This window comes from Pristiophorus japonicus, chromosome 12 (genome assembly GCF_044704955.1).
Source record: "Pristiophorus japonicus isolate sPriJap1 chromosome 12, sPriJap1.hap1, whole genome shotgun sequence".
NCBI lineage: Eukaryota > Metazoa > Chordata > Chondrichthyes > Pristiophoridae > Pristiophorus > Pristiophorus japonicus.
The window spans coordinates 190,122,417-190,145,598 of record NC_091988.1 but is presented as its reverse complement, the minus strand read 5'-3'; the positions used below and the strand labels follow the sequence as shown (position 1 = coordinate 190,145,598).

At 44.1% G+C, this 23,182-nt stretch overlaps 1 protein-coding gene across 1 annotated transcript in view; it reads right to left on the bottom strand.

The window, feature by feature from the left end:
* Positions 1–1,623: 1,623 nt before the first annotated feature.
* The window catches only part of dhx35 (DEAH-box helicase 35), a 93,144-nt gene continuing 71,585 nt past the window's right edge, over positions 1,624–23,182 (bottom strand). The window contains exons 14-22 of the mRNA XM_070896326.1: positions 22,424–22,478; positions 19,541–19,636; positions 17,321–17,415; positions 12,767–12,844; positions 10,123–10,252; positions 8,564–8,645; positions 7,790–7,861; positions 7,306–7,417; positions 1,624–3,865 (exon numbers count right to left, since the gene is read on the bottom strand). Coding sequence (XP_070752427.1) covers positions 3,827–3,865; positions 7,306–7,417; positions 7,790–7,861; positions 8,564–8,645; positions 10,123–10,252; positions 12,767–12,844; positions 17,321–17,415; positions 19,541–19,636; positions 22,424–22,478 — 759 coding nt within the window. The 3' untranslated portion in view covers positions 1,624–3,826. The remainder of the gene's footprint in view (positions 3,866–7,305; positions 7,418–7,789; positions 7,862–8,563; positions 8,646–10,122; positions 10,253–12,766; positions 12,845–17,320; positions 17,416–19,540; positions 19,637–22,423; positions 22,479–23,182) is intronic.

The window sequence follows — 23,182 nt, the reverse complement described above, 5'->3', positions numbered from 1 at the left end:
TTATTTCAAAGAAGAGCAGAGGCGTTATGCCCGGTGCCCTGGCCCATATTTAAACCTCAATCAACATCACAAAAAAAATGATCACATTGCTGTTTGCTGTGCGCAAATTGGCTGTCGCGTTTTCTACATTACAACAGTGATTAAATTTTTTTTTAATTACTTAATTGGCTGTAAAAGGCTTTGGGATGTCCTGAGGTCATGATAGGCAGTATATAAATGCAAGTCTCAAAATAAGAAGTCGACCATTTAGTACTGAGATGAGGAGAAATTTCTTCACTCAAGAGGGTGATAAATCTTTGGAATTGTCTACCCCAAAAGGTTGTGGAGCCTCAGTCATTGAGTATATTCAAGACAGAGATTGATAGATTTTTGATTATTAAGGGAATCAAGGGATATGGGAATCAAGCGGGAACATTGAGTTGAGGTAGAAGACCAGCCATGATCTCATTGAATGGCGGAGCTGGCTCAAGGGGCCGAATGGCCTACTTCTGCTCCTATTTCTTATGTTCTTATGTCAGTCTTTTTTCTTGGTCTCCTACCAAGAGGGAGATAAATATAACCTGAACTGATCTTGAACACAGATTTAATGACAGGTTGAGCTGAATGGACGGAACGCCTTATTCTACTTAACTGTCTCTTTCAGTATGATGCCTCGCTCCTCTTTTCATGTGATGATCAGGTCAATTTTCAATTTCAAAAATTCGAATCCAAATAAACACTTCTGTATTTACCGTTCTGATGGAGGGTGCCACTGAAACATTCTTTTTCAGATGCTGACTGACCACTCCCCCTCCCCCAGTATATTTCCAACATTAATTGTTTCCTTTCAAGAGCTCTACTGGTTCCTTTCGTGGTTTACCCAGAACAGCCTCCTCCAAAACCTCAGACTGAAAGACTCCGACTGGCTGACACAGCAGGGGGAGATGTGATAGCTGTCACAGTGCAAACCATCTGATGCGCAACTTCCAATTTTAATTTGGTTTTATGCTACAATAACCATTTCTAACAGTGGCGATTTTTCTTTCTTCAGATAGCAGAAAAAAACAATGGGTGCCAGAAGAAACTTTACGGAGGTCAGGCATGCCATTAAAATGAGCTGAGTGGCTGGCAATAGGAAAGGCCTGGAGAAGTTGCACTGGGGTGATCAAGGGGCAATCCTGGAGCCTTCCTGTAGTCACAAACCAGGCTCCAATCACCTGGCTTCAGCAAGTAATGGTTAATGACGTTTGTGTTTAAGGTGTTACGTGAAAAGGAGAGCTTTGCAGATAGTAACTTTGTCAGGACAGTCCTTCGCCCGCAGAAATAGTCCAATATTTGAGCTGTGCTGAGTTCAAGAACAAGCTGCTTCTTTTCACCTTGCCAAACCTCCGATCACTGAACAGAGACATGCTCTGCAGAACTCAGACTGCAGCAGGCCAAAGTTTGTTGAAAATTCACACTCTCCCAATAGCTTTTCCAGTAATTACTGCATGTAAAATGTGCACAATTGGTCACAATGCCTCCTTCAACTAACGTTGGAAAATACCAAACAGGTTGTACAACAGAAATTGGGAACACTTTAATGTTTCTACTCATTTTTTTTATTAGTTATTTTTCACCACCACCCCCCCCCCCCCCCACCCCTTCGGCATCTATAATGGCATGCACCATTCCCAGGCAAAACAGCAGGCAAACAAGCCAGGCCCCATCAATTCAGCTTTGCAGCAAACTTCTGGGACAGACAGTACAAGCTTTTGTCTTTGTGGGCCACGTAAGTATGTGTATCATTTTGTCACGGGGAGGGGAGGACATATGATGTTTATATAAATTCAAATTTAAGTTGCATCTTTCTTTAAGTCCATGTTCCCATTGATTTGCATATATCAGATCCTGGTGTTCTGATTCACAGATTTAGCTACCAATAAGGCAATAGTGCTAAAACAGCCATTTCAAAACTTCCAGGACCGCTAAATCCAAACAGGTTGTTTCGTATAACGGGAAAAGCCTATAATGGGATGTGTAGTTTGGCTCTCCATGCAATGGTCTCCCGAGATGCTGAGTGGAGAAATGAGGTGCCTCCCGCAACAGATGTCAGTGGGCGGGTCGATGTGATGTGTTCCATGGTTTGGGACTCAGGATCACAGTCGCACTTCGGGTCGTGCCTCATCTTCCACTCGCGGAGCAAATGGCCGCACCGGCCGTGCCCAGGGCGGGTCCAGTTGAGCGCTGTCCACTGTCTTCGAGGGAGGTCGAAGCCAGGGACCTCTGCTGTTGGGTCAGTGATGAGGCGTTGGTTCTTTAGGTTGCGTGCGTTCCACGATTCCGTCCATCTGGACAGTGGGTCGATACCAGCTGCAGGAATATTGGCTGCTGCTTCCCAGAATGGCATGCTGATTTTAAACGTTTTTCGTGGTGGGCTTTTCAAGTCATGGTGAATGGGAAGGTCAATGTTGCTCTTCAGTTGGAGGGCTGTGAATCTTTAGAATTCTCTACCCCAAAGGGTTGTGGATATTGAGTCGTTGGGTATATTCAATGCTGAGAATTTTGGACTCTAGGGAAATCAAGAGATATGGAGATTGGGCGGGAAAGTGGAGTTGAGGTCGAAGATCAGCCATGATCTTATTGAATGGCAGTGCAGACACGAAGGGCCGTGTGACCTACTCCTACTTCTCATGTTCTTATGGTTTTTTCCATCTCACGGAGCATGGTGGAGTCGTTGCAAATGGTAGGCAGGGCCAAACAGGTCAAACCAGAAAATAGGAACATGCAAATAGGACCGAATTGCCTGCAATTCAAGGGGCGGTGGGAAGCCATAGGCTGGACACCCTTGGTGTTGGAGAAACCTGTCTGTGCACCTCGTCTATCAGCAACCTAGCCAAGAATGGAAATTCTCCTGAGGTAGAAGGAAATGCTCTTGGACTCTGGTGCAGTGTGGGCACATCTACACAAAACCTGAATGAATTGTAAAGAGGGCACAGACCTGCACAAGAACTTAAGACATGGATTTATTTGCTATATTTAAAAAAAAACTGATAGAAAGGAACAGGTCATAGCCAGGAATGCTTACAATGTACAGAGACCAAGGCAACACACCCATTTACAACTGTTGTTGAAAGCACTATTCTTCACAGAAGAAGCTGAAGATTAAATAATGGACAGGAAAGTATGCATTTATTGTGGCTGTGAACACACATGGATCACTCTGGAAGCCCTGATTTCAGTACCTGGGTGTATTTCTTTCCTAAGAGATAAGGGTACCTTGCACTGGAGTCTACAATGTTCTCACTTTCACAGTTTGGACACAATGAGTCGGTTAGAGACTATGTACAGTGTATATAGATAGGTTGGTTTAAAAAGGGATGTTCAAGCTTTTTGTCCTGTTGACTAGATAAGTATGCACCATGGAGGTTTAGGGACCATATACTGAATGAGGTTAAATCCATGCTCCCAATTAATTTGTACATATCTCACGTTGCTGATACTAGCAGATCTTGGTGTTCTGAGTTAGGGTTTATGCTCGAATGAGGCAACAGTGCTAAAAACAGCCCTCTCCAAACCTTCAGGCCCATGAAAACCAAATAGCCCTAACCAGTAAATGAGAGATACAAGCGTTAACAGAACAGAGTGCCTTGCCTTCAATGGTTAAAATTGCCAGGGCTTTGGACCTGCAGTTTGGACATCCGACAAGAACTCTGCTCTTAACTTTATCCAATAAATAATCTGATGGCATGAGCTGCGTCGAAGTTCATTCACATACAGATGGGGGAAGAATAAATACAATTTGGCTTCGCAAGTAGCTGATTAACCCGTCACTTGCAGGCGTGAGTGGAATCGCAGGAACAAACCATCAGGTAACTCGAGCCTTCTTTGCCATCTGAGAAATGGACTGGAAACAAACAACAATAGAAACGAGATTAGACGCATATCGAGATCTACTTCCTGAAAAGTATTTCCTTTTGCCAGCTTCCGCCCCTTCTCTCCCCCACTAGGGAACGGCCCTCTAGTTCTTCATTCAAGTGGCCGTTCTACAGGTATGGACTGAGTGAGCGTTAACAGGCTGTTAACGGTGGGGCCATCACCATGTCCGATTCTATCCCCACCCACCCAATAGCCATGGACATGTACTTTCTAGCAGGGGTCACAACATATATAGGATTACATAGGATATCCGGCACAGAAACAGACCATTCGGCCCAACCAGTTCATGTTGGCATTTATGCTCCACTCGAGCCACCTCCCATCTTTCCTCATCTAACTCTATCAGCATAACCCTCTATTCCCTTCTCCCTCATATGCCTATTGCGCCTCCCCTTAAATGCAGCTATACTATTTACTACCACTCCCTGTGGTAGCAAGTTGCACATTCTCACCACTCTCTGGGTAAAGAAGTTTCTTCTGAATTCCCTATTTGCTTTCTTGGTGACTATCTTATATTGATGGCCTCTAGTTATGCTTTTCCCCACAAGTGGAAACACTCTGTCTGTGTCTAGTCTATCAAAACCTTTCATAATTTTATAGACCTCTATTAGGTCACCCCTCAGCCTTCTCTTTTTAAGCAAAAAAAAACCCAGCCTGTTCATCCTTTTCTGATATGTATACCCTCGCATTTCTGGTATCATCCTTGTAAATCTTCTCTGCACCCCCTCCAGTGCCTCTATATCCTTTTCATAATATGGCGACCAGAAATGTACACAACACTCCAAGTGTGGTCTAACCAAGGTTCAATACAAAAGATTAGCATAACTTCTCTACTTTGCGATTCTCTCCCTCTAAAAATAAACCCTAGTGCTTTGTTTATTAATCTGCATCGTTAGATAGCAATCAAGGGAGTGATTTTTCCCTCCTTGGCTGAGGGACCTGAAGGCCAATACTTCATTCGACGTGAAGTATTTTGGGATGTTTGAGAGACATCTATGTAAATGCAAGTTCTTTCTCCTCTATCATGGACTAGGAATTGGACTGGAGACTTTCTGCTCTGCATGTCTGAACCAGAGTCCATGGAATGTTGGAAAATGACCACCAATGCATCTACTATTTCTAGGGCCACTTCCTTAAGTACTCTGGGATGCAGACGATCAGGCCCTGGGGATATTTTGGCCTTCATTCCCTTCAATTTCCCTAACATAATTTCCTGACTAATAGGATTTCCCTCAATTCCCCCTTCTCGCTTGACCCTTGGTCCCCTAGTATTTTCGGGAGATTACTCGTGTCTTCCTTAGTGAAGACAGAACCAAAGTATTTGTTCAATTGGTCTGCCATTTCCTTGTTCCCCATTATGAATTACCCTGATTCTGACTGCAAGGCACCTACATTAGTCTTCACTAATCTTCTTCTCTTCACATATCTTTTGCAGTCAGTTTTTATGTTCCCTGAAAGCTTACTCTCATATTCTATTTTCCCCCTCCTAATTAAACCCTTAGTCCTCCTCTGCTGAATTCTAAATTTCTCCCAGTCCTCAGGATTGCTGCTTTTTTTGGCCAATTTATATTTCTCTTCCTTGGATTTAACACTTTCCCTAATTTCCCTTGTTAGCCACGGTTGAGCCACCTTCCCTTTTTTATTCTTACGCCACATAGGGAAGTACAATTGTTGTAGTTCATCCATGTGATATTTAAATGTCTGCCATTGCCTATCCACCGTCAACCCTTTAAGTATCATTCGCCAGTTTATCCTAGCCAATTCACGTCTCGTACCATTGAAGTTTCCTTTCTTTAAGTTCAGGACCCTAGTCTCTGAATTAACTGTGTCACTCTCCATCTTAATGAAGAATTCTACCATATCATGGTCACTATTCCCCAAGGGGCCCCGCATGACCAGATTGCTAATTAATCCTCTCTCGTTACACAAGACCCAGTCTAGGATGGCCTGCTCTCTAGTTGGTTCCTCAACATATTGGTCTAGAAAACCATCCCTTATACACTCCAGGAAACCCTCCTCCACAGTATTGCTACCAGTTTGGTTAGCCCAATCAATATGCAGACTAAAGTCACCCATGGTAACTGCTGTACCCTTACTGCACGCATCCCTAATTTCCTGTTTGATGCCATCCCCAACCTCACTATTACTGTTTGGTGGTCTGTACACAACTCCCACTAATGTTTTCTGCCTTTTGGTGTTTCGCAGCTGTACCCATATAGATTCCACATCATCCATGCTAATGTTCTTTCTTACTATTGCATTAATCTCCTCTTCACCAGTAACGCTACCCCACCTCCTTTTCCTTCCTGTCTGTCCTTCCAGAATATTGAATACCTCTGGATGTTGAGTTCCCAGCGTTGGTTACCTTGGAGCCATGTCTCCGTTATCCCAATTACATCATATCTGTTAACAGCTATCTGTGCAGTCAATTCATCCACCTTATTACGAATGCTCCTCGCAATGAGACTCAGAGCCTTCAGGCTTGTTTTTTTAACACACTTTGTCCTTTTAGAATTATGTTGTAATGTGGTCCTTTTTGATTTTTGCCCTTGATTTCTCTGCCCTCCACTCTTGCTTTTCTCCTTCCTACCTTTTGCTTCTGTTCTCTTTGTACTTCCCTCTGCCTCCCTGCATAGATTCCCAACCCCTGCCTTTTTAGTTTAAACCCTCCCCAACAGCACTAGCAAACACTCCGCCTAGGACATCGGTTCTGGTCCTGCCCAGGTGCAGACCGTCCGGTTTGTACTGGTCCCATCTCCCCCAGAACCGGTTCCAATGTCCCAGGAATTTGAATCCTTCCCCCTTGCACCATTCCTCAAGCCACGTATTCATCTGAGCTATCCTGCAATTCCTACTCTGACTAGCACGTGGCACTGGTAGCAATCCTGAGATTACTACCTTGGAGATCCTGCTTTTTAATTGAACTCCTAGTTCCCTAAATTCAGCTTGGAGGACCTCATCCCATTTTTTACCTATATCGTTGGTACTTATATGTACCACGACAGCTGGCTGTTCACCTATTCTCCCACAAGCACCATCACAAAAAAAAGGTTAACTGGTCTTTCATATAATTCTCCATGTGTGAGACATTGCCGTGTGCAAACTGGGTGGTGCACTGGCCTGAACAGAGCAGTGACTACACCTCAAAAGTAATTCATTGAATGTGAAGCGCTTTGGAACATACTGAAGGTATGGTGTGGCCCTGCATTTTGTTCCACTTTTGTATCTCACCATTTCTGGGTTCATCATAAATCGCTTTTGCAACTTATGACAGTTGAGCCTCTTGACTGTATTAAGTTTTACACTTCATTATCCAAGGCAACTATTTTGTTTTTGCAGCCCACCTTCCAGTGATAGGATGTGCTCCGAGTGATTTTTAAACAGAACACGAAGTAGGTGGATACTTACGGTTCTTTGCTGATAAAAGTGTGGGGCTAACTCTATCAGCCAGGAAGACTCGATTGCAGTCACATCCCTCATAAAGTACTTGGCTGTCTGGATGATCTCGTTGTACACAACCCTGATGACATATGATGGAATGTGACAATGGGAAATTTAGAAATTCACAACTGTTAAATTAAAAGTTGCTACAAGACACCCCACTCCACCCAAAAATGAGCATTTAATATCCCAGATGTTGTGATCTGGAATGCACTGCCTGAAAGGGTGATGGAAGCAGATTCAATAATAACTTTCAGAAGGAAATTGGGGAACTACTTGAAGGGGGAAAATTTGCAGGGCTATGGGGAATGGGACTAATTGGATTGCTCTTTCAAAGAGCTGGCACAGGCATGATGGGCCAATTGGGCCCCTTGTGTGCTGTATCATTCTATGATTCTATAAATTACATGTTAAGAAAGAGACATAATAATCGTCATGGAGTCAAGCTTACCACTGTGGTTCCTTCTCACCATATAACACAGAAGTTGGGTGAATATGAAGCTCATAGTCATCTCGAATGGTCCTGTAAAAAAATAAAGTTCTTTCAGTTAATTTTCTTTTACAAATATGCCTATACATTGAGTCTGTACCAGAGAATGTCAGGGCAAAAGGTGTAAGGTATATCAGAGTGCAGATTATCTTGTGAATTATAATGGAGAGTGCTTTAAAATGGACACCTCATTATAAAGTTGCTATAGAGGGTCATAGAAAGAATTTCTCTTCTCACTAAATCTCTCTCGTCTCCCTCTCTCCTGAAGGTGTTGATTCTGCTCACCCAAGTGGCCATTAACTATGTGTCAGTTTTGACGATGAGTATTGGCAGGCAATTCAATCACAGGGGTATGAGAGCAGAGCCCAATTCTGACCTCACCTGACAGTCACACATACGCACCTCCAGAGGAGTCACTCGATAGTGATCAGGAGCGGGTACGTTGCCCTATTTTCCCCAGCGTAGCTCTGAGAAGCTAAGGCTAATTGTAGCAATAAGGCCATTGTTGAGGGTTGAATGAAAAGTCTCATAGAATGGGTCTTTAAAAATCTGTTTTTGTCATTAAAGACAGAGCCGTAAGCAACACATTTTTGACGAAGAGAGTTATAATGAAGAGACGAGTGTGCAGTATATCAGATTGCTTTATGGTGATGGACGTTAGCTACATTAAAGAGGATTACAAGGCAATGAGAGAAATGATTCAAAAACTTGTAGGCAAAACTGCCTCCTTGTTACCTGTAGAATCCGCTGTAATGAAACTTTGCAGCGTTCGCGAAGAACCCGGAAACGATACATCGCAGGATGGGATCCGGGTCACCTGAGGAGAGAAAATATAACGCAGGTCAGCTCTCATTTCAGACGGCTGTGGGAGCAGACTACTTTACTCATGCTCTATTTCGGTTCAAATATTACCTTTAAAACTGGGACTGGAGGGGAACTGGGACTGGGACTGGAGAGGGTCTGGGACTGGATGGGGTCTGAGAATGGAGGGGGTCTGAGACTGGAGGGGGTCTGAGACGAGGCTGGGTCTGGGATGAGGCTGGGTCTGGGCCATTGTTCTGACAGCAGCTAATCATTAATTTCACCATTTTCATACATTGGAGCCAATGGGATTACATTTTGAAATAATATATGGAATGTCAACAAATTTAATGGCTGATTACCATTTCATGATTTAATATGAATTAAGATACACATATGCAAGACTTTATACTCTTCCATTTAAGGGTTGACATGTGAAACCTTTCTGTATCATACTGCAGGGAGTTTGAGACTGACATGTGACCAAACAGATCATCACTATCTCACAATCTGAATTAAAGCAATAGTGAAACATCCAATAATTCCACACTCTGCGCTATATTAATCTCTGATATGTCCAATGTCTCTCAGTCTGATATTGTATCATACTTTCACTACCTTGACCTGGAGTGTTAAAACAGGGATCTATTAGGATTCCAGGTGCTTTCAGGGGCTAGTAGTGCAGTACATTGCTGCCACCACAGACCGATGGAATGTGGAGTTGCGCCTATAATTCACGACACACAGTAAGTTCCTGATGTTAGTCCAGCTGTTGGGGTGAGGGAGGGGAATGCAGCAGACAGAAGCCAAATGCTTGTCCACGAGGATTAAAAAATACGCTACCCTTAATTTTTCTTAACAACTGGTTACACGGCGCGATTGATAAGAGCAAACAAAAATTTTGTGAAGAGGATTTTTCACTATTGAAACTACATAGGAAATATGGCACAATCGGCCCAACTAGTCCATGCCGGCATTTCTCTCCACTCGCGCCTCTTCCGGGCCAAACTGTGCCAAAGGCTTTTGGCTCCACTATTCCAAGTCTGAATAAATAAATTCAGCAACAGGTGCCCCGTCAGCAGTGGAGAATCTTCTTGGGCAGTCCATCGAAACGAGGATGACTTGCTTCCACACCAAAAAGGATGAGTTCACAGGTGTTTCAATGAAGTACCTAATATTCCAGATCCCGAACTACATCCTGATGTCTGTGCGTGGATTTTTTTGATGTATGTTGGCCCATTGCACACCAACTACCACACGGGCTTTCCAGAGCTTGGTCTTGGTCCAGTGGCAAGGGTTAACCAAGATGACTGGAGACCAGAATCAAAAGCTTGTTGGCAGCAGACACAATCCTCTGACATAACTGCCACAGGAATAAGTGCAGTAATTTCCAGCTGTTATTAACTATTGTTTTTGTACATTAGAAGGCCTTTAACTACTAAACTCAGGTCGTGCGCAGTATAAGGAATCTCAAATACTCCACCGCTCCGTACCTTCGCTTGATTTCTTCGGCACTCTGAATTTGGACAGTAACTTTTTCAGTTGCTCCCGCACGGTTGTGGCTCGAACAAGTCCTTTGTAGTTTAAGAAATGTTTTTGGCACCACTGTGAGTTTTTATTGTGCTGCAACAGACAAAGAATATATATAATTATTGACAGCGTCAACCTCGTGGACAGCAGCAGCACCATCATACTCCAAAATAAAAAGAATTTAAGAACATTAGAAGATGGGAATGGAAAAGGGTCACCCACTCCTTTCTAGCTCTATGAGGTTAAAAAAACCTGAAAATGCTGAGCAGGTCAGTCAGCATCTGTAAAGAGAAACTATTTCGGGTGCGCATCTTTCATCATGACGTCAGAACTAACTTGACATTTCTCTTTACGGACGGAATGAGCCTGCACTGTATATCCAGCACTCTCTTTATTTTACAGTAACAGATTACATTTATATAGTGCCTCTAACATTCTGAAACGTCCCAAGGCGCTCCACAGGAGCATTATCGAACAAAATTTGACACCGAGCCACATAAGGAGCAATTAGTGCAGATGATCAAAAGCTTGGTCAAAGCGTTAGGTTTTAAGGAGCGTCTTAAAGGAGGAAAAGTGAGAGAGAGAGGATTAGGTAGCGAGTTCCAGAGCTTAGCGTCTAAGCAGCTGAAGACACAGCCACCAATGGCGGAGTGATGAAAAGAGGCCTGAATGGCTAGAGGCACTTTGAGCTCTACTCATTGGATATCTCCCTGACAACCAGGTACCTGTCTTTGAAAGAGAAAAAGCTTTTCAGTCCATGTTTGAAAAGGGTACTGCAACAAGCCACTAATACAAAGGCAAAATACTGCGGATCCTGGAATCTGAAATAAAAACAGAGAATGCTGGAAATCTCAGCGGGTCGGGCAGCATCTGTGGAGAGAGAAACAAAGTTAATGTTTCGGGTCGACGACCCTTCGTCAGAACTGTCGAATGTTCGAAAAAAGCACAAGCACTGAAAGGGGGAGGGGAAGAAAGAACAAAAGGGAAGGTCTGTGATAGGGTGGAAGGCAGGAGAGATTAGAGAGACTAAAGAAATGATGGGCCGAATTGAAATGGTAATGACAGAAGTTAGAAAAAGGTTAATCTGGATAGGGTGTGAATGGCGGGGTAATGACCAGCTGCCATTAGAGACAAAGAGAGAAAAAACAGAAGAAAGAAGAAGAAAAAACATAAGATGGGGGACTGGGGGGGGGGGGGCGGAGGGGAAAAGGAGCCAAAGGTTATGCTCTGAAATTGTTGAACTTGATATTGAGTTCAGAATAATAATAACTTTTATTTATATAGGGCCTTTAACGTAGTAAAACATCCCAAGGCGCTTCACAACGGTGTAACAGACAAACAGATACATTTGACACCGAGCCACAGAAGAAATTAAAGCAGATGATCAAAAGCTTGTTTAAAGAAGTAGGTTTTAAGGTGTGTCTTAAAGGAGGAAAGAGAGATAGAGAGGCGGAGAGGTTTCGGGAGTTCCAAAACTTAGGGCCCAGGCAGCTGAAGGCACGGCCAACGGTTGAGCAGTTATAATGAGGGATGTTCAAGAGGCCAGAATTTGAAGCATTTGAAGGTTGTAATTTGCCTAAACAAAAGATGAGGTGCTGTTCCTCGAGCTTGTATTGAGCTTCAGTGGAACACTATACTAAATTGAAAGAAGTACAAGTAAATCGCTGTTTCTACTAAATTGAAAGTATACTGTATTCGCTGCTCACAATATAGTCTCCTCTACATTGGGGAGACCAAGCCTAGACTGGGTGACCACAGACACTCGCAGCCATCCTGTAGCTCACCCAGTGCCCAATCTTCATGCACGAGCCTAGACAATGAGCGTTGGCAGGCTGTTTGACTCTGGGGAGCATCACCTCTGAGCCTGCACCTTTTCTGACATGGCATCCACACACACATGCACTTTTCAGTAAAGGTTTTGTTGGACAATAGACTGAAGTTGGGACACTGGTTGTCTTTTTACCCTTTTCTAGCACAAGGGCACCGAGGGCCTCAGTCAAGAGCAGTTAACTCAGCACAGACCTGGAATCAAATCTGGGGCCATCTTCTCTGCAAAGCTTCGTCCAAGCTCGGGCATTGACACTCCAGTGCAGTACTGAGGGGGTGCTGCACTGTTGGAGGTGCGGTTTTTCGGGTTAAACCAAGGCTCCATCTCCTCTCCAAGGTGGACGTAAAAGATCCCATGGCACTATTTCGAAGAACACCACCCGATTTATCCTAGCCAATATTTATCCCTAAATCAACATCTGTTTGTGGGTGTTTGCTGTGCGCGAATTGGCTGCCGCATTTCCTACATTAAAATAGTGACTACACGTCAAAGAATAAGTACTTCATTGGCTGTAAAGCACCATGGGATGTCCGGTGGTCGTGAAAGGCACTATATAAATGCAAGTCTTTCTTTCTTTGACCCACAAGGCCATAATGAGTGCCCTAAGTCAGTGAATATTTCTAAGAAATTAATATCCCAGGGCAAAGCTTTACAATGGTATTATTTCACAGTTTTCTTAACTATAACATCGGCTCATGAGCACTTTCTATTGGTTTATGCATGGTATGGTACAGATTCTGTAACTGCTGTGGTCTAGACACAAAAGGCTGGATTCAAACCTTAATGAAAGCCTCATAGACGTTCAGCATTGTGAGATGATCTCCCTCGGCTACAGCAAACTTCCTGTGTTCTCTGGCCTTGAAAGAGAATTTAAAGAAGAAACAGTAAGATATACACCAAAGCACTAAAACAAAATAAACCACAGGAACAGATAACATGCTACAGGTGAAACACAACCAAGTGACAGCCTCTGTATCGCCACCCACCCCCACACCCCCTACGCACACAGAAACACTCTGTGCTGGCCTGTATTATTCCACTTCACTTCCAAACACGATTGTACACAAGTCCTGGCAGCTGATTAAAGCAACTGCGACAATTTCAGGTGTTATACAGCCATTTTCTCTATGAACAATTTCACGGTGGTTCCTGGTAAGTGGACCTTGTCACTTAGGATCCAGAAGCTGTACCAGAAGCTGGTTAATGAAGTTAGGTCGCAGATCAGCAACGATCTAACTGAATGGTGGAACAGGCTCGAGGGCTGAATGGCCCACTCCTGTTCCTGTGTTCCTATTTCTGTAACCTGCACTTGCAGCATTAATGATTACCCTACTTGCGGTAATCTGCTTATTGAATTTAATGAGGTCGTTTGCTACACTATCAATCTCACTTTGGAATGACAACATTAAATTTCAAACACAATTTACAGGATAAAATAAAATACACAATTTAATATAATGCAGTGAAATAAAAATATGAAGCTCAAACGTCTGACAGATATTTATGGTGTTTGTTCTAAAAATATACATATGTTGAAAAAAGTTGGTAACAAATTAATTATCCTTTGAAAAAAGTTCTTGATTTTGAAAGAAAAACATTCTCTGTTACTTGTTGGAAAAGGCGTTGTGCACAGATTATAGTGATATATCTTCTCTTCTCAGGCAGTCCCTCGGAGTTGAGGATGACTTGCTTCCACACTATCAGTTCTCAGGTGACTGATGAGACCAATGCGCGACCTACAGTTTGTCACAGGTGGGGCAGACGGTGGTTGGAGGGACGGGTGGCTGGGGTGCTTGGGTCGTGCGCTTGGCTGCCACGTGCTCCTGCTGAAGAGACTCGAGGTGTTCGGTGCCTTCCCTGATGCTTCTCCTCTTGGTCTTGGGCCAAGGATTTCCAGGTGTCGGTGGGGATGCTGCACTTTATCAAGGAGGCTTTGAAGGTGCTCTTGAAGCGTTTCCTCCGCCCACCTGGGGCTCGCTTGCCGTGTTGGAGCTCCGAGTTGAGCGCTTGCTTTGGGAGTCTCGTGTCAGGCATGCAGACGATGTGGCCCGTCCAGCAGAGCTGATCGAGCGTGATCAGTGCTTCGATGCTGGGGATATTGGCCTGAGCGAGGACACTGACATTGGTGTGCCTATCCTACCAATGGATTTGCAGGATCTTGCAGAGGCAGTGTTGGTGGTACTTCTCCAGAGTACAATACATATGCTTATGCTAGTGTGGAGCTCAAAAAAAAATCACACCCTCCTATCAGGAATATCTGATTTTCTTTTGCTGGGACGCACTGAATTCCTAAGCTTCCAGACATTTACAATAAACACTCACCTTGTTCAGATTACAACAAGCCGCTGCTATTTACAGTGATGAGGCCATTAGCAATTTAAAATCAGTAAGTCACCTTGACCGAGGATCAAAAGACAATGGGCTAGAACCTCCACTTTTGTGCTTATCGCCCAAAAATTGGCGTTATTTCCAGCGTGGGCGGTAAAAAAGGGTTTTCAGATGCCGGTTTCTCGCCATTCTCAAAACACCTAGTTACATTTTTGAAAATGGCCGTTACCGTGAGCGATATCAAATGGTGGTAGTGTAAAATTTTTTTGACCTTCTGCCGTAAAGTGTGGCCGTCCTTAGCAACGGCATGGCCACACTCGATTCCCGCGATTCAGGAGGTCAAGGGTCAGACAGGAGACAGACAGAGAGGGAGCTCAGAGGCACTGAAAGCATGTGTGGCTGTGGTGTGTGCTTGTCTGGCTGTTGTGGGAGGCACGACAGAGATTCACCAGTAGCAAAAAGCCTACTAAGCACCAAGAACATAGTTGGCATCGAGGTTTTGTCCAACAAATAAGAAATAACATGGAAGGGATGGAGGAGGCCCTGGAGCTGGTAGCCAGGGACACCGGTGGCAGAGGGCTCCCAATGGCCTCCGAGCGCGGCACTCCACCCCTAGGTTCCGCACCACCATTGTGAACGACAAATGAGAGCAAGGACCAAGATCCTGCTTCTGCATCAGAGAATGTTGCCCCCTCTGCACCCCTCGCTCCTGTACCCGTGCAACCACCACATCTGCCTTCATCCCCCCCCCCAATGAGGCACCGCCTGAGGAGCTCCTCGGCCAGGCGCCGTGGAGCGAGGAGGGGAAGGGGTACAGGTGGGCAGAAGGAGAGGGGGAAGGAAAGTGAGGTGCATGTGCGCAGGTGATGGCTGTGTTATATCTCCATCTAGGTGTATGCAATTTGTTGCAATGTATGGGGGTTGGGGCCACGCTCCTGCTTTGCCTTTGTATTCTGTGTTGGTGGACATGTTGAGCATGTGATTTATGTCAGTGGTGGAAAAGTGGGGTGTGGGCGGGGGTTGGGTGTTATTGACTGTGATACTCATGATTTCAGACCAATGTTGATATTAAACTTTTGTTATTGAACATAACCTTGTTGCGCATTGTTACACACTGGTGATTCCTTACCATGAAATGATTAAATACAATTTAACATCAATCAACGTAAACTTTAACTGGCACCAAGGTGATGGGCACCATTGATGTCTGAGCTGCACACATACAGCAGTGTGTCAGCATTGTCACTCACATCAGCGCTCTTTCAGTGGGACTTAACAAATGCCAGCCACACCGCTGGCATTCGTTCCGGTTAGTTCCACTTTTTGTGGGCGTTTTTTTGAGCGAGCGATATTGTGGGCGATATGTGTGCGAGGTGGTGAAATTGACGGTGGGCGATCTCCATGGCGGCTAGTTTGGGTACATATGCTCTTTACGACAAAAACCAGTGGGCGGGCGTTCACATTGAATCTCGCCGTTAATTCCGTGCTGAAAGTAACGCTGGGCGATATTACGGGCGTTGATTTCGCCCATTCTGCTGATTCCGCCCCAAAAAAGTGGGCGGGCAGTAACATTTTTTCCCGGCGTTAAGCCCATTGGGAAAATAATGCTCGGCGATAAGCCTCCCAAAAAAGCCTGTCAGTTTCCATTGTGTGCCAAAATGGGTGTTAAGTGGGCGTTAAGCATGCAAAAAAAGTGGAGGTTCTAGCCCAATGTCTGCTTCTTTAATTAAAACTGAAACAATGCAAAATTCGTGACAAGTGCAATTACCGGGAAGATGATCAGGTATTCCCCCCCGCTGTAAAATGGAAATTATAATTTGCTCCCATTTTTGGCTAGACGCTTTTATTCGAGAGCAAGCAGGGAAATTTAACACAATAAAATCAGCAGGTAATGTATCACATTATGTTAAACTACCTCTTGGTTATTAATTAATGGGATAAAATGAACGATATGGAGAATTCTATGGGCCAGATGATTCCTTTTTCCTATCTCAACGAACACAACTCTCAGTCTCTCAGTCCTGCTTTTATGTCCCTTAGGTACAGAGGAGCAAATTTATGGTGCAACATAGTACGCAGCGACTAGTACATCCTTGTAAAATGAAACCGTGCAAATCCACAGGACGTGTCACGTGATGCTGTAATCCTTCAGCTGCTGCTTTTACAGCATGTTGCCTCAACCTCAAACACAGTCACCATGAAACATAGCACACAGACAAGAAAAAAAGGATGTTTTTTCAAAACAAAAAGAAAGAAGACCTAATTGGTGAACATACATTAAATAACAAATGCAGGGCAGTGAGCTTCAACTTATATTTATAAAGCACAGGAGCTTCATGGATTGCGATGTGACCTGAACCTCTTCTGTTACATTATAGCTTCAGAATAATTTAAGGTGATGCCTCAATATGTCTATCAAGTGAGCAGCTGAAGCATAGAGACCAAGCAGGTTCCGGGTTCAATCTCTTTTGCTGATGTAGCTAATCTCAAGCTAGGAATGCAATAGGAGAGCTACTGTAGACCTCAGCGCCCTTATGTGAGTGAGGGAGAAATTGTCCAGTGTGCTGCCTGGAAATTGGGTGAGCGCAGAACTGAGCTTGGCTGTAGTGCTCTCCACAGTCAGATAGCCTGCTGACAATCACTGCCAAAGTGCACACATGAGTAATGGACGAGGTGCTGGAGGATAACTGGTGCATGTAAAACCATGCCCCAGCAAAAGTCAACCCTTTCAAGAAAGGATAGAGGTGGTGGGGGCGGGGGCAGTAATTGGTAATAAAAATAAACTCAGAATTCATAAAATCATATCATGTCAAATCATATCATAAGCAAGGCACACAAGAGTTGGTGACGTATGGAAAAATGATCTATGGAGTGAGTCGGACCTGCGTAACACACTCACCCATTATCACTCAGTCATGTGCCTTGTGATAAAGAACTATTTTATGTACTTACACAAAAAGCATGTCAAATTAAATTATAGCTCTTCACAAAACTTTCAAACCTACCGCTGCAGTTTTCTGGTTTGGGGGCACCACAAACACATTCTGTATCTGCATCATGGCCGCTATGCTCAGGATCTCCTGCGAACACCCAAAGTTTCCTCAAATTAAAAGAAAAGGGACAAGATTAGTCATTGCCACCTGCATTGTGCATCTGTACTAGTCACCACGTCACAAATGAATGTGCCAAGATGATCATGGCTATTTTTTAAAAATGCCCTTTCCCGCACGTTCTGATTTCCCGCTCCCACCCTCTGCATCATTTCTTGGACAAGGCAGTTGCCAGCCAAAATCAGCCTGTTCTGGATGTTTCAATTGCAAATGGCAGGATTTGTAATGTATGCATGCAGAAATGGTTCGCATTTTACTGTATTGTAACTGAAGCAAAGTACTACTTGCAAAAAACTATGGAAATTGGAGGTTGTTTCTAAGTGGAAACTGAAACAAGAAAGTTGCAAACACTATACAATCAAAATATGCAATGGCTTGTTGCTGTGTTATAATTTCCATGTAATAAGTGATTGTACATCTTTGAAAATAAAAAATAGCTTAATCCAAAAAGATAAGGTTAAATTCTAAGCACGTGACAATCGGCATGCACTATACGTACAGTATATCAGTTTATATTCATTAATGTATGCTTACCAATGTATCTCAGTCCTAATGTTCTCATTAACTTGTGTTCCATTCACATTTACTGAATCCTGATGCAATATAGATGATTTGTTAAAAAGATACAAGCTTATATCAAGTGTTTTTTTTTGTACGCTGGGCTGTTTGGAGCCATGTTGTGCGAGGGAGTGCCTGATTTTCACTTGCCACTTCTTTCTAGCATGCCCCCGCCTCCCCCCACAGTCTAATCCAGGTGTCAGCCAGTGACTCAGTTGGTAGCACCCTAGCGTCTGAGTCAGAAGGTTGTGGGTTCAAGTCCCAATCCAGAGACTTGAGCACGAAAATCTAGGCTTACACTCCAGTGCAGTGCTGAGGGAGTGCTGCACTGTTGGGAGGTGTCGTCTTTCAGATGAGATGTTAAACCGTCTACCCTCCCAAGTAGACGTAAAAGATCCCATGGCACTATTTTGAAGAGAAGGAGAGTTATCCAGAACTTAGGGCCTTGCTGATGTCGAGGTCTCCAATGGCGGAACGATGAAAATCGGGGATGCACAAGAGGCCAGAATTGGAGGAGCGCAGAGATCTCGGAGGGTTGTATGGCTGGAGGAGGTTACAGATATAGGGACGGGCGAGGTCATGAAGAGATTTGAACTTGAGGATGAAAATGTTAAATTCGAGGTGTTGCCGGACCAGGAGCCAATGAAGATCAGTAAGCAGAAAACCACAAGTTTAAGTCGGTAGGGTGTACGGGAATTGGTGCAAGTTAGAATATGGGCAGTAGAGTTTTGGATATGGTGAAGTTTACAGAGGGTGCAAGGTGGGAGACCAGTCAGGAGAGCATTAGAATAGCAATCCTGCAAATCCCCTGGGAGGACAGATGCACCAGCATTAGCATCCTCGAGCAGGCCAACATCCCAAGCATCGAAGCACTGACCATATTCGACCAGCTCCGTTGGGCGGCCCACATTGTTCGCATGCCTGACACGAGACTCTCAATGCAAGCGCTCTACTCGGAACTCCTACACGGCAAGCGAGCCCAAGGTGGGCAGAGGAAACGTTTCAAGGATACCCTCAAAGCCTCCTTGATAAAATGCAACATCCCCACTGACACCTGGGAGTCCCTGGCCAAAGATCGCCCTAAGTGGAAGAAGTACATCTGGGAGGGTGCTGAGCACCTCGAGTCTCATCGCCGAGAGCATGCAGAAACCAAGCGCAGACAGCGGAAGGAGCGTGCGGCAAACCAGTCCCACCCACCCTTTCCTTCAATGACTGTCTGTTCCACCTGTGACAGAGACTGTAATTCCCGTATTGGACTGTTCAGTCACCGAAGAACTAATTTTTAGAGTGGAAGCAAGTCTTCCTCGATTTCGAGGGACTGCCTATGATGATGAGAATAGTCAACCTTTAACAAAATGCCCCAAGGTGGTTTACAGGAGCGTTGAAACTAAAGGAAGCTTTTAGTTCCCAAATGTAATGCGTTAAAATGCAACTATAGAATAATTCAGAACAATACAGATCCCTGATCTGTCACACCTTCATTTTCTTGTTCAAACAGGGAATCTAGTTTAATTTAGTACACTGGTCACACTGTACTATCCTGACACAGAGGATTACCTGATTCCAGCAGCATTTTCGCAAACATAGGATTCAGAGGGAATTCAGCCATGCGTAAGCCCAGGGGATCAGTAAGGAGGCACTGATCATTCAAACCTGCAAATGGCACACAGAACAAAAAATCCTGCAATTAATGAAGTGATGCAGCAACTGGGAAACATGTCAAAGGCTGTGTGACTATCATTTTCTTGAGTTAATTATGAATTTGTTCCCAAATATAAAAAACGAACACTGAATGAAAAATAAAATGTAGCCTCCCAGTCCCTTCAATAAGCTCTCGGAACAGAAAGGTTGTATACAATAAAGATGAGTCAGCCTTGCAGCCTGATTCAGATCATGGGCTTTCTCTCCAGGCAACGTGAGACTGAACTCTTTACTTCTGAGGTCGAGATTGGATGGAAGAGTCTTACTATAAGGATCATAAATTAAATGAGTTTGGTGCACCTTCAGTGCCTGTTACTCCCCTGTGTTGCATCTTTGGAGTCAATTTGACCCTAAAAAGATCCCACCTACCTCCCCCTTAAAAAGGAAACTGTTATGTTTTAGTGCTTTTATGCTAGATATAGTACTTGGGCTCGTTGTCAATAATTCCCCCTGTAAGTGGCCATCATGTCCCCCATAGACCAGAGTGTGTCTTTATCTGCCTAATACACGAGTAAATAGAAACATAGAAAATAGGTGCAGGAGTAGGCCATTCGGCCCTTCGAGCCTGCACCGCTCGAATGTAGCAAGACCTAGGGATTGAGAAGTGAATCCTAGCTACTGAATCCCAGGTTATGTTTACAGAATAGATCCTGTGCAAATATGTGACTTCCTTTCCTTCAGTACACAAAAAAATATACATATCTGTCTGAGACTCAGAATACAAAGCAACAGTTCGCTTAACATTAAGGTATTATACTTAACAATAATTACAAACTTTATTATCCTCCCCAAAATGACAAATTCACAAAGCTGCTTCTTCTGCTCTCTCTCTCAAGATAAAATAGATCCCTAAAACACAGCTGTTCACTTTTTGTGTGGTGAAGTGCTATAATGGTAGCATTGATATAGCTCAGTCTCCCTGCTGGCCTCAGACTCAGTGCTGAGTAGAGCCTTAGAATCCTACTGTAAGCCCACAATTGGAGCTTCTTGGCTACGGAGCTGTCCATCAACGAGAGAACAAAGAATCACGGGCCCTCCCCCCCAACACAGGCCCAATCCACATCTTCACCCCAGACACAGATGTCAACGCCTAGAATCTCTGGAATTCAATGGAAGGCCTGATTCATTGATTGGTGCCAAATACTTTAATTACCTGCTGAATTGGTTCTATTCTCAGGCATCGTGTGAACATCTGAAGGACTTCCAGAACTATGCCTTGCCCTGCTTTGCGAATATTAGCCAGACTATAATGTATAAGCTTGCAGGAATCAGCCAGCAATAACTGATCTTAACCCGGTGCATGTATTGTGACCAAAGTCAGAGAAAGCAATGGATAATCAAATGACGACAAAACGGCTTCATTGCGTCACAGGTCGCATTTATCTCCCTCCCCCCCTCAGAGAAGGAGGGTCAGTAGTTGGTCATTAGGTAACTGACAGGCGTGAGTTTGAGCCCACACCACGCATGCAGCAGGTGCCAGAAGTCAATTAACAAAACAAAAAATTGTAGTTGAATTCCATGATGGGTATACGTTATATTAGCATGGATAGAGGATTGGCTAACTAACAGAGAACAGAGAGTGGGGATAAATGGTTCATTCTCTGGTTGGCAACCAGTAACTAGTGGGGTACCGCAGGGATCAGTGCTGGGACCCCAACTATTTACAATCTATATTAACGACTTGGAAGAAGGGACTGAGTGTAACGTAGCCAAGTTTGCTGACGATACAAAGATGGGAGGAAAAGCAATGTGTGAGGAGGACACAAAAAATCTGCAAAAGGACATTGACAGGCTAAGTGAGTGGGCAAAAATTTGGCAGATGGAGTATAATGTTGGAAAGTGTGGGGTCATACACTTTGGCAGAAAAAAAATCAAAGAGCAAGTTATTATTTAAATGGAGAAAGATTGCAAAGTGCCGCAGTACAGCGGGACCTGGGGGCACTTGTGCATGAAACACAAAAGGATAGTATGCAGGTACAGCAAGTGATCAGGAAGGCCAATGGTATCTTGGCCTTTATTGCAACGGGGATGGAGTATAAAAGCAGGGAAGTCTTGTTACAGTTATACAAGGTATTGGTGCGGCCACACCTGGAATACTGCGTGCAGTTTTGGTTTCCATATTTACGAAAGGTTATACTTGCTTTGGAGGCAGTTCAGAGAAGGTTCATTAGGTTGATTCCGGGGATGAGGGGGTTGACTTATGGAGAAAGGCTGAGTAGGTTGGGCCTCTACGCAATGGAATTCAGAAGAATGTGAGGTGATCTTATTGAAACGTATAAGATTATGAGGGGGCTTGACAAGGTGGATGCAGAGAGGATGTTTCCACTGATGGAGAGACTAGAACTAGAGGGCATGATCTTAGAATAAGGAGCCACCCATTTAAAACAGAGATGAGGAGGAATTTCTTCTCTCAGAGGGTTGTAAATCTGTGGAATTCGCTGCCTCAGAGAGCTGTGGAAGCTGGGACATTGAATAAATCTAAGACAGAAATAGACAGTTTTTTAAATGATGAGGGGATAAGGGGTTATGGAGAGCGGGCGGGGAAGTGGAGCTGAGTCCATGATCAGATCAGCCATGATCTTATTGAATGGCGGAGCAGGCTTGAGGGGCCGTATGGCCTACTCCTGTTCCTATTTCTTATGTTTTTATAGAGAAGAAATTTACCTACTTCTTTTTAAAAACGGCCTGCAGAGAAGGTGAATTTTGTCAGAAATCCTAAAAACAAAAACATATCCTTACCTCCGAGTGCATAAAGCAGTTCTAGTGCCTGGACCATTGACTGGGCAGGGGGAGGCTGTGAACAGAACACAGGATATACAGGTGTTTGAGTTGTTTCATTCATGTCTATCACAACCCCACAGTTAAGACAGCAAACCCATATTCAAAGTCGATTGTACAAGCTGCAGAGTTTTTACATTTTCAGGCAATGCAGGAATGTGGTGACGTATTTTTTCTGTTGTGACTTAATCCAATAACAATGTCACCGCCACCTCTCACCCTCGCACTCTGACATGCTTCACACTCCTCACTGCAACACTCCCTAATATGCACCCCGGCTCTCTCACTGCAACACAGTTATATCCCACACATTTCACTGTTAACATTCTATAGCATAGATGCATTTAAGGGAAAGCTAGATAAGTACATGAGGGAGAAAGCAATCGAAGGATATGTTGATAGGGGGAGATGAAGGAAATTGGGAGGAGGCTTGTATGGAGCATAAACACAGTCATAGACCTGTTGGGCCGAATGGCCTGTTTCTGTGCTGTAAATTCCATGTAATTCTGATATGCCCCACACCTCTCACTGTAACATTCTGATATCCTCCACTTCCCTCACTATAACATTAAGATATGCACCACACCTCTCACTGTAACTTTCTATATGCCTCACATGTCTAACACTCTGCTATGCCACACCTCTCTCACTGTAACACCGATATATCCCACACTTCTCACTGTAACATTCTGAGATATGCCTCACACCTTCACTATACAT